Below are 12,377 nucleotides of genomic sequence, written 5' to 3'. Positions count from 1 at the left end.
CACACATGAATTACATGTTCTTCCCAGTTAAATTTGGATTTAAGATAGACTCCTAACAGTTTTACAAATTTATTTTTTATGGCATTAAGCAGCCCTAAAAGAAGTTGCTGTTTTTTCTCTAGACTATAGAATAGTTTGTGAGGAGAATCAGTGGAAGGCAGACTTGAGTGATTCCTGTGTAAAGTTATCCAAAGCCGAGATGCTCTGATGTGAGGTGAGCAAGTTTGTGTCATCAGCATAGCATATGACAATGTGATTTACATAATGAGGTAGGTCAATCATCATGATGGCTTGACCTACTGCTCCACAGCCTTACTTGGGAATGTTTTTTTTGGTAGACCTGAACTGGTTCTCTGCACTGTTACACTATTAAATAAGCATAAATGTCACCAGCCTTATTTTGACCTGAAAGACTGTGATAAAACTCCTCACTACACCAAAGTCAATTATTAAAGGCTATTTTACTCCTCTTAGAAAGATTCCTAAATCTGAGCACTGGACTGGAATGTGTTCATACCACCTCCAAGTGGCTGCTAACACCTTCAGATGGTAAACTCCACAAAGATAAAACAGCATAACAATTTAAGCAAATAAGGAAAAAGTCACACACACTCAGATTTACATGGAAACAAGTGCTATTTACTGTCTTCAATTAAACCTTGCCAAGTCCATCCCTTTTATTAAACTCCTATTCCAGCCAGCTAATGGCCCCACACTCATCTGTGAGGCTTCTTACTGTAGAGAACAACCACACTTACTAAACTGCAACACTCACCTATATTACTTGAACAGACTCAATCAGAATCCCTCGCCTGTGCACAGGAACACACTTTTGGATTTTCTGTATTGCAAGATATAATTTGGTTGATCACACAGAATCATCTGCTCCTCATGTCAGACATACATTATGTAAACACCATCTTCATCCCATGGGGCACACAGCTTCTACACCCCACAAGAGACGGGGTCCGACTGCCCATTTCCGTGAAGTCCAAACCCTTCCAGGACTTTACAATGTACTACTTTTGGCCAATCAGCCTCATGAGCAGAATTCAGATATTTCCATTCACCATTTCTTGCTTCAACCAACAGAACTTTGCGTTTACAAATGTCTGCTTGTGACTGTGTATGTGCGGATGGATATGTGCATGTGTGCGAGTGTATACCTGTCCTTTTTTCTCCCTAAAGTAAGTCTTTCCGCTCCCGGGATTGGAATGACTCCTTACCCTCTCCTTTAAAACCCACATCCTTTCGTCTTTCCCTCTCCTTCCCTCTTTCCTGATGAAGCAACCATTGGTTGCGAAAGCTTGAATTCTGTGTGTATGTCTGTGTTTGTTTGTGTGTCTATCAACCTGCCAGCGCTTTCGTTTGGTAAGTCACATCAACTTTGTTTTTAGATATATTTTTCCCACGTGGAATGTTTCCCTCTATTATATTCGTATCATTAATTTGAACCCAACAATTACATTTGAAATCCGAATTTGTATGACCTGAAATAAACTTTTCAGATGATATTGTTACAAAGCAGTGAATACAGAAGGATCCATACAAATTGAAGTAACAGACAATTTCCTTGTAATAGTTCATAAGAAACTGTTAACAGTGATTTTAGGTCTTTTTGCAGGTTCTACTGAAAATTTTCGACAAATCAAATTTAAACTGTTTCTTAAGGAAAAACAGATTATATGACACAGGAGTTTTGACAAAGAAAATGAGATTTAATACAAAGTAATTTTTGTAGGTCCAATTTCAAATATCCCTTTGAATTAGCTGGAGACAGTAGTAGGTACAACCTTGGAATTGAGCTTTCTCAAGAAGTGAAAAATGGTAATTATAAAGCAAAGAGAACCACTGCACTTTTTAGCTTGGCACTGATACAATTTGAAAGAAACTACAGCATTTTAGAGTGCAAAGACCGAGTTATCACATAAGGATACAAAAAGTTTAAAAATTTATTGTGGAGGCATAAGACTAAAATATTTACTGATCAAAAAAGACTTTTTTGAATAGTGCAGACTCCTGTATATCTGGCTGACGAGATGATTATTGTCTTTAAAACAGGTTAAGTTTACTAAATGATTACAGAGTTATGTAGCAAATTATTTGAATAGTTTGCTTGAATAAATGGGAGCCAATAACTGTGCAAGAGCTTACGGCCATCATTATTAACAATAACAGAAAGCAGGAAACAGGCAGAAGATATTTGTAAAAACTCTGGGTAGAACTGAAGTGAAGAGGAATACCTGAAATTCAGAACGATATTAATTAGAAAGAGAGGTAATAATAACTTGTCCAAATAAAATTGTTAATGATATACCTTTTTGGGGGAGGGGAGGGGGGAGGGGGAAGGAGGAATATTCAGAAGACTGCATGATATGTTGGCCTGAGAAGTGCAATAACGAGGTTATAAGCTATATCCATTTATACTACAGGCTCTGTCATATAAAGAAATTAGGTGAAAGTGCAGTTTTCAGAAACCTGTCCAACCCAGCACAGGATAGAATAAACACTTGTGACAAGTGTCAAAGATTTAATATGTCTAACTTAAATAAAGTATATCAAACCAGTAGATGCAGACAAACCGTAGGACATAGATTGGTTCACACATTAACACAAGGTGAGAGGAAATTTTTGCCATATTTTTGTCACTACTGACATACATTCAAAATTCATAAAGCTGTACTCAATACCATAAGCAACTGACAAGGCTGTATATATGAGAAACAGGCTAAAAATAATTTGTGTCCAGTACACAAGACAAAGTTATTTCTCCTAGCGAATAAATTATATGACTGCATGGTGTCTGTTCTTTTGGAAATGCAGAAAAGAACAGATACCACACTGAATCCACAGCTGTGATACATGTTATGCAAATTGAAGGTGGAGGGGGGAGAAAGGAAAGGAGAGGGAAAGAACTATTGATGCCAGCGGCATCAGGACTTTAAGCAGAATCAGTGGTGTCAAGTGAAAATTAGTGCCAGACATGGATTCAAACCTGGGATCTCCTGCTTACTAGGCAGTTGCATTAACCACACCACCATTCAGACACAGTGTTTATCGCACTTGCATGTGCTATCCCAGCAAGCTTCCTGTGGTGATCTCAAAGCAGTGAGCTTGGAGAACACAGATGGGGATTGCGAATAGGCGGCACTAGGTGGGTCAGCTGGAAGGCGTGCCGAGATAAGCACTGTATTTGGATGGCAAGGTAATTAATGTAACTGCCTAGTAAGCTGGAGATGCTGGGTTAAAATCCTGATCTGGCACACGTTTTCAATCATCACCACTGATTCTGCATAAAGTCCCAATGCAGCTGATATCAACAGTTTCCTTTCCTTCCTCCCTCCCTCCACCTTAAATTTACATAATATATCTCATAGTTGCAGATTCTAAATGGTGTCCTCTTTCGGACATGTCTGAAAGAACCGACACTTCGCATTCATGTAATTAATTTGTCTTGATGGGCAATGAATGCATCAACCTCAGTGCTGATGCACAATTAGGTTTGACCTCCTGAGAGAACCTCAAAGGAGCAAGCACGGAGGACATGGCAGGGGACTGTGAATGCAAACATTTTCAATCAGTGCTACTGATTCTGCATAAAGTTGTGATGCAACTGACATCAATAGTTCCTCCCTTTCCTTTTATTTCTCCCCCCTCCACCTTCAGACTAGATAACATGTATCACAGCTGCAGATTCCATGATATCTATTCTTTCAGACGTATCTGAAAGAGCAGATATCACACACTCATATAATGAATGTTTTTGTTTCTTTTCCTGTGAGAAACCACCTCCAAAGTTTATCCCCTTACTTATTACTAACCCTGTGTAGATCAATGGCATATTCCTACTATAAAAGAATGAAAATTTGTATTTATCTAGAATTCTGTAAAGAATAATATAATATTAGTGGTTTTAATGTATAGATGAAATATCTGTGTGACAGGTTTGTATATACTAATGCTTTAAATGGACCTTTCCTCACATTAGCAAATATGAATGCATATTACATGTTTCTGAATAATTATGCTTGTACTCCTCTTGCTAATTTGAAGAACAGTCACTTCTGAATTTCATGTGAGTGAAAAGATAATTTAACTATTTAAATGTATAATATCTGAAAGTAGTTTGATGAGTTCCAAATTCTGCCAGTTAAGAACATAGATGTATAAACTGCCTGTAAAATTCAAACTTTGACCTATTACATTTTATAACATACTTTCATTTTTTATTTTATTTTTTTTAGATTATGAGGAAGAACTTGTGATAAAATTGGGGAACATTACTACAGATGGAACTATATATATATATTCCACTTTGTTGCTGTTGTATACTAAATTATTTGATTGTAAAATCCAGTGATTATTGCAATTTTGATACCTGTGTATTGAAGGTACAAGGGTTGAATGAAAAGTAATGCCTCCATCTTCGTTAATTTGGAGAGGATGGGAATATTTTAATAAATCAAATGCAGGAATAATCCTTTGAATGTGATCTTTAATTACTAACATTCACTTTTCCATATAATCACCAGCCAATTGGATACATTTCTGCCATTGATGAACAAGTTTTCTGAAGCTGTTTCCAAAACCACAGTCTCGCAGTTATCTCAATCTCTTCATCAGAAGCTTAATGATATCCCTGCAGATAGCCTTTCATCATCGGGAACAGATGGAAGTCAGACGGTGCTAAATCTGGACTGTATGGAGGATGCCATACGGTGGTGAGATTCAGTCTCTGATGTTCTGCTGTGGTGGCATGTGAAGTGTGCGGTTCGGCATTGTCATGCTGCAAGAAAACATTTCCCTTTTTCTTTCGGACCCTTGTTAGCCGCCATTTCAGAGTTCGCAGCGTTGTGACGTAATGCTCTTAATTTATTGTTGTTACACGATCAAGGAAATCAGCATGGATAACGCCAGTGTCCCAGAACAATGTGGCCATGATTTTTCCAGCTGAGGGCTGTGTCTTGAATTTCTTTTTCTGGGGCGAATCTTTGTGTCGATATTCCATATACTGACGTTTCGTCTCTGGGTTGTACTGGTGTACCCACGTTTCGTCTCCTGTCACTATTGAATGGAGAGAGGCGTCACCTTCATTCTCGTAACTTGAGAGGAGTTCCTGGCAAATTCCAAGTCTGTGCGCTTTCAGTTCAGGAGTCAGCATCAGGGGTACCCACAGATCTTCCGACAGCCAAGCAAAGCAATAATGTGACCCACACGTTCTTGTGAAATACCGATTGTGCTTGCAATTTCTCTCTGAGTGATACCTGCTGTCAAGAATTCTATGACTGCACGTTGCTTAAATCCCATTGACCGACCGTCTGCACAAGGTTCCATACTTTACACTGGAACAACACAACCATTCAATGCAGGCTGCCTGCCAACTGGAGCTGTAGAGGAGAGGCTATGGAGTAAGCCAGTACCTGCCACATACCAATGCTACCAACTGTTGAAGACTTACAAAGGTGGAGGCATTACTTTTCATTCAACCCTCGTATATATACATTGAAAGTGTCAGTCAAAAGGAAATATGTAATTTCAATGAAAATATCAATAAATTAAAATGCTATAAATCTTGAACAGAGATGTCAAGTATTGTCATAATCAAATGTCTACAGTACCTTGAATCTGAGGTTTCCAACAGGTGGCTGGGCGTAGCGAACTCCTCTGAAAGAATATATTGGTTTTCCAGTTCTGGATGCAATAACTGAGCCCCTCAAAGATCCCAATGGAGTTCTAACAACTGGTGGTGGTATTTTAGCAAATTCTTCTTGTCCTAAGAAATATTCAGCCACACCATCTGCCCAAAAGAAAAACATTTCAGTAAGTATCAAAAACGAATATTAATCAGCTATCTACTAATGACAGTTCCACCAACATACTTAGCAAATGAGTGAAATATACAGTATGTTTTAGACAGTGAGGCATCATTACTCGAGTAAGAGTGCCATTTGGGTGAATGCACAAGCTCTGTCTATGCATGGATGGATAACTGCTGGTCAGCAGGCTGTGGCTTCCAGCTCAGTGACTGTCAGGGCTGCTCAACCCACTATAATGGACCAGACTTTGACAACGGACAACGAAATGGGCGGCGACAAGGTCACCCAGAGAAACGCAGATGCCACCATCTCGTCAACACAAAATGAACAGAAACAGCAACTTGGTGGCCATCCGCCACTCTGTCAACCCAATTCCCACCTCTGAACTGTGGCAACACTTGCCCCCAAAGAGGCAGCAATGTCAGCCCCAAAGGCCACGGAAACAGAGGCTGCAAACCGTAAGAGATGCATAACATCAGCCTTTTCACAATCAAAAAGAGAAGCTCAAATGAAACAAAGAAGGAATTATGTATAAGAGAGCAAGAAGCAAATGACAATGTCAGACGTGGGATACGTGCATCAAAATATGTTCCTGGTGCACAGGTATCAACCAAAGCCACCTGTCACGCAATCTCTGACGCCAACTTCAAGAGAGAAGATAACTGCGAAGAAGAAGACGCCACCCCTGCGTCATTGGCAACATATTCATCGCACTAATACTGAAAACACGTACTCATCATGATGACATAATGAAGAACATAGTTACCCAACCTCTGCTAGAGAACCCAAGCCTCCATCGATTGCTGTCCACTATGTAGGAAAATAACTGACCTATACAAGACCTGAGCGCCATCCTCGTATCCTCTGCAAGGAACTGCACTTAGGTTTTCTTTTAGCCAAAGGGGTTGGGTTGTTCGGGGGAAGAGACCAAACAGCAAGGTCATCGGTCTCAACGGATTAGGGAAGGACGAGGAAGGAAGTCAGCCGTGCCCTTTCAAAGGAACCGGGAAAACCTAAATCAGGATGGCCAGACGCGGGATTGAACAGTCGTCCTCCCAAATTTAGCCAGAACCAGCATGCAACAATATGATATGAACACTCAAAGATTACAACAATGTCCAAAGAAATGAAACCTGGATACTGCACCTACACTCTCCACAATGAGCGCTCTAAAGAAGATCGTGATTAGAAGACTCCCAATCAATGCTATCTGAACTATCTGAAAATGACACTCGAGGCACAATGTCGTGTGAGTGAAATACACAAGACAAAGAAAATCAGTCATCACCATAGACACCGCCGAGAACAGAAGCACCACAAAACATCAAGTGGGTACCAGCAGCTGACGTCAGCACTGAGGGACTAAAGCCCAGAAGAGGACCAAAACAACGTTTCACTACATAGCAGTACGTCTGCATGATGTGTAAAATGTGCCGGCAATCACAGCAGCAGCAAACGCAAACAAAAGTTTTAAAAGAAGAAGCTGATGTGTTCCACTTGCTGTGGAGATCATTCTGTGAGTTGTACAGGTTAACATCCGCCAACAGCATAGCTGACACAAGGAATCAGTGCTGAGAAAGACAGGAATCACCTTCGTAACATCCATTTCAAATGGTGCACAATCGCCGTCACCTACTCTCACCGCGACGACCAGTGAGCAGTGCAGAAACGAAGCCATGTCGTCAAACGACGGAAATGCATCCCAGAGAAGTCAGACAAGTCATCGCACCCAAGATTCGAATTGAAAGAAGATAAGGAAAGTTCTCCGGAGAGTGGCATGGAAAGGAATATATGTGAAACACTGACAAGAAGGCGTATCCGTAAAGACATAACCGAATAATTTCCATGGTACTAAAGTGAACTGTTAAGTGTAAAAACTGGAATACATTCAGCAAATAATTGAAGACGTAGGTTGCAAGCGCTACTCTGAGATAGACAGGCTGGCACAGGGAAGAAACTCGTGGTAGGCCACATCAATCAAACAATTCAGAAGACCGATGACTTACGAAAAAGAGAGAGAGATAGGAGAATCGAACTAAAATTAAAAAATGATGATAAATTTTAAAATTGTGAGTTTTTCTTTAAGAAATCTCTTTCGTTGAAGATGTGCAAAATTGTTATATATCCGTCTTACAGCTATTGCCTACGAAGTATCTTTATTTTTATTTCTACACCCACGCATGGTAGAAATTAACAAAAGCAAGTGAGGTAACAATGGGAATAATCAGATGAACCAGCAGTTAATTGTTAACTTTTTACAAATGCATTACTGAACAACATTTAAGCGTCTTTCCTGAAGGCACGCCCATTGTTCGTTCTTTACACATTAAAAGAATCAGTTGTGTCATAAAGGGACGTTAAACACAAACGCAAAAAAATTATATCTTCCTTGAAAAATAATCTACGAAACAGTATCTATATGACGAAAAAAACAAAATTAAAGATAGAAATCTATAGCCGGAATATGCGAGATTTTAGTAACTGAAAACAATGCATATCTGATAAGGAAAGACTGTTTACATGTTAACCAACTCTGGGCATTACTATTAAGCTATAATAAAATAAAGCGAATCTGTCGATCGACAAACTACTACATGTGTACGTGGTCCCATTAAGAATGGTACCCATGGTGAGAGTTCCATCTCGAAAATGTTGACTTGTTGTTGTTGTTGTGGTCTTCAGTCCTGAGACTGGTTTGATGCAGCTCTCCATGCGACTCTACCTTGTGCAAGCCTCTTCATCTCCCAGTACCTGCTGCAACCTACATCTTTCTGAATCTGTTTAGTGTATTCATCTCTTGGTCTCTTTCTACGATTTTTACCCTCCACGCTGCCCTCCAATACTAAATTGGTGATCCCTTGATGCCTCAGAACATGTCCTACCAACCGATCCCTTCTTCTAGTTAAGTTGTGCCACAAAATTCTCTTCTCCCCAATCCTATTCAATACCTCCTCATTAGTTATATGATCTACCCATCTAATCTTCAGCATTCTTCTGTAGCACCACATTTCGAAAGCTTCTATTCTCTTCTTGTCCAAACTAGTTATCGTCCACGTTGCACTTCCATACATGGCTACACTCCATACAAATACTTTCAGAAACGACTTCCTGACACTTAAATCTATACTCGATGTTAACAAATTTCTCTTCTTCAGAAACGCTTTCCTTGCCAATGCCAGTCTACATTTGATATCCTCTCTACTTCGACCATCATCAGTTATTTTGCTCCCCAAATAGCAACACTCTTTTACTACTTTAAGTGTCTCATTTCCTAATCTAATTCCCTCAGCATCACCCGACTTAATTCGACTACATTCCATTATCCTCGTTTTGCTTTTGTTGATGTTCATCTTATACCCTCTTTTCATAACACTGTCCATTCCATTCAACTGCTCTTCCAAGTCCTTTGCTGTCTCTGACAGAATTACAATGTCATCGGCGAACCTTAAAGTTTTTATTTCTTCTCCATGGATTTTAATACCTACTCCAAATTTTTCTTTTGTTTCCTTTACTGCTTGCTCAACACACAGATTGAATAACATCGGGGATAGGCTACAACCCTGTCTCACTCCCTTCCCAACCACTGCTTCCCTTTCGTGCCCCTCGACTCTTATAACTGGCATCTGGTTTCTGCACAAATTGTAAATAGCCTTTCGCTCCCTGTATTTTACCCCTGCCACATTCAGAATTTGAAAGAGAGTATTCCAGTCAACATTGTCAAAAGCTTTCTCTAAGTCTACAAATGCTAGAAACGTAGGTTTGCCTTTCCTTAATCTAGCTTCTAAGATAAGTCGTAGGGTCAGTATTGCCTCATGTGTTCCAATTTTTCTAAGGAATCCAAAATGATCTTCCCCAAGGTCAGCTTCTACCAGTTTTCCATCGTCTGTAGAGAATACGCGTTAGTATTTTGCATCCGTGACTTATTAAACTGATTGTTCGGTAATTTTCACACCTGTCAGCACCTGCTTTCTTTGGGATCGGAATTATTATATTTTTCTTGAAGTCTGAGGGTATTTCGCCTGTCTCATACATCTTGCTCATCAGATGATAGAGTTTTGTCAGGACTGGCTCTCCCAAGGGCGTCAGTAGTTCTAATGGAATGTTGTCTAGTCCCGGGGCCTTGTTTCGACTCAGGTCTTTCAGTGCTCTGTTAAACTTTTCCTGCAGTATTGTATCTCCCATTTCATCTTCATCTACATCCTCTTCCATTTCCATAATATTGTCGTCAAGTACATTGCCCTTGTATAGACCCTCTATATACTCCCTCCACCTTTCTGCTTTCCCTTCTTTGCTTAGAATTGGGTTTCCATCTGAGCTCTTGATATTCATATAAGTGGTTCTCTTTTCTCCAAAGGTCTCTTTAATTTTGCTGTATGCAGTATCTATCTTACCCCTAGTGAGATAATCCTCTACATCCTTACATTTGTCCTCTAGCCATCCCTGCTTAGCCATTTTGCACTTCCTGTCGATCTCGTTTTTGAGACGTTTGTATTCCTTTTTGCCTGCTTCATTTACTGCATTTTTATATTTCTTCTGTTACCCAAGGATTTCTACTAGCCCTCGTCTTTTTACCTACTAGGTCCTCTGCTGCCTTCACTACTTCATCTCTCAAAGCTACCCATTCTTCTTCTATTGTATTTCTTTCCCCCATTCCTGTCAATTGTTCCCTTATGCTCTCCCTGAAACTCTGTACAACCTCTGGTTCATTCACTTTATCCAGATCCCATCTCCTTAAATTTCCACCATTTTGCAGTTTCTTCAGTTTTAATCTACAGTTCATAACCAATAGATTGTGGTCATAGTCCACATCTGCCCCTGGAAATGTCTTACAATTTAAAACCTGGTTCCTAAGTCTCTGTCTTACTATTATGTAATGTATCTGAAACCTGTCAGTAACTCCAGGCTTCTTCCATGTATACAACCTTCTTTTATGATTCTTGAACCAAGTGTTAGCTATGATTAAGTTGTGCTCTGTGCAAAATTCTATCAGGCGGCTTCCTCTTTCATCGTTTCCTTCTCTCCCTTTTCCTACTACCGAATTCCAGTCACCCATGACCACTAAATTTTCGTCTCCCTTCACTATCTGAATAATTTCTTTTATTTCATCATACATTTCTTCAATTTCTTTGTCATCTGCAGAGCTAGTTGGCATATAAACTTTTACTACTGTAGTAGGCGTGGGCTTCGTGTCTGTCTTGGCTACAATAATGCGTTCACTATGCTGTTTGTAGTAGCTTACCCGCACTCCTATTTTTTATTCATTGTTAAACCCACTCCTGCATTACCCCTATTTGATTTTGTATTTATAACCCTGTATTCACCTGACCAGAAGTCTTGTTCCTCCTGCCACCGAACTTCACTAATTCCCACTATATCTAACTTTAACCTATCCATTTCCCTTTTTAAATTTTCTAACCTATGACTTATAGGGTACTAAAATGTCAGCTTCTCTGTTCCCACATCATTAGGTACAAACCTCTTCATAAACCTCAACTGGCAACATAATATAGTTTCACAACAAAACACACTCACCAAAATTTTATTCCTTCACATTTCAAATAATGGTTAACGTCAGACGCTAATTTAAATTAGCGTATTGTATTATGTTCCTGTTAGTTTGCTGAAAAAGTGTTAGAGGGTACTGTGTGGCCACTAGTATCGCTACTTGTCTGTAGAAGTAGGCAATATTCGTCATTGGAACTACTGTTAACGAACGTGATCTAGCAGGGTGTTGCGTGAGCTACCTTCATTTCCGGAACGTTCTAGATGAGTCTTGCTATGTTCCAATAGGAACATATCGCATAAATATTTCCATATCCATCGCAAGAAACCGCTCCAAACGATCGCGCGAAACTCAAAGTCGCTGGCTTGCGGTCTAATGGACACCGCGCTGTTTCATTGTTGAACCAAAACCCCTCCCTTCCTCCCACCACTGTGATACGATTTCAGTTTCTGTTCTTTAGTCATCACTCAGCTCGGTTCGGCATCGCATCGCGTTAAGGGTTGTGTAAATTCATTGTAAGTTGTAAGTGAACAGTGGTGCATGATTGTGGTTTGCATTTGCGTTGCGAATGTAAAAGCGCAGTGTATACAGTGGCGAAATGACCGATACACGTGTACCTCATAAGCGAATGAAAACTACAAATGAAAGTGGAGGTGCCGAAGAAGATACTGTCTATGATGAGGTATCACAGGAATAGGGTGAGTCAAACGCAACCATCGCTATTAAAAATTCCAGTAGTTGTGCTGATGGAGAAAATAAAGACGAAGCCAGTACTTCAAGTGCGTTGATGAAAAGGGTAGTAGTATCCTGGTCAGTATTCCCGATGTCGGAAATTACATTGAAAAAAAAAAAAAAGGATATTGACAATTGCTTAAAGTATAAGAATTTTAAGAATGACATAGACAGCACAAAAAGAACATTTCGACCAGACTGGCTGTCATTATATCCGTGATGGTCTATTCTAAAGCAGTTAAAGGTGCTCTCTGCAAGTTTTGTTTGCTTTTCTGCCCACGCATAACGCATGGTAGTCATCATGGCGCATTCATAAGCCGCCCATT

At 39.8% G+C, this 12,377-nt stretch overlaps 1 protein-coding gene across 2 annotated transcripts in view; it reads right to left on the bottom strand.

The window, feature by feature from the left end:
• The window catches only part of LOC124792905 (esterase E4-like), a 240,405-nt gene that overhangs the window by 192,001 nt on the left and 36,027 nt on the right, over window positions 1–12,377 (bottom strand). For both annotated transcript variants that reach the window (XM_047257978.1, XM_047257979.1), the window contains exon 2: window positions 5,619–5,797. In XM_047257978.1, coding sequence (XP_047113934.1) covers window positions 5,619–5,797 — 179 coding nt within the window. The remainder of the gene's footprint in view (window positions 1–5,618; window positions 5,798–12,377) is intronic.

This window comes from Schistocerca piceifrons, chromosome 1 (genome assembly GCF_021461385.2).
Source record: "Schistocerca piceifrons isolate TAMUIC-IGC-003096 chromosome 1, iqSchPice1.1, whole genome shotgun sequence".
NCBI classification, from domain to species: domain Eukaryota; kingdom Metazoa; phylum Arthropoda; class Insecta; order Orthoptera; family Acrididae; genus Schistocerca; species Schistocerca piceifrons.
Note: the sequence above shows the minus strand (reverse complement) of the source record. Positions and strands in the feature narration are given on the sequence as shown.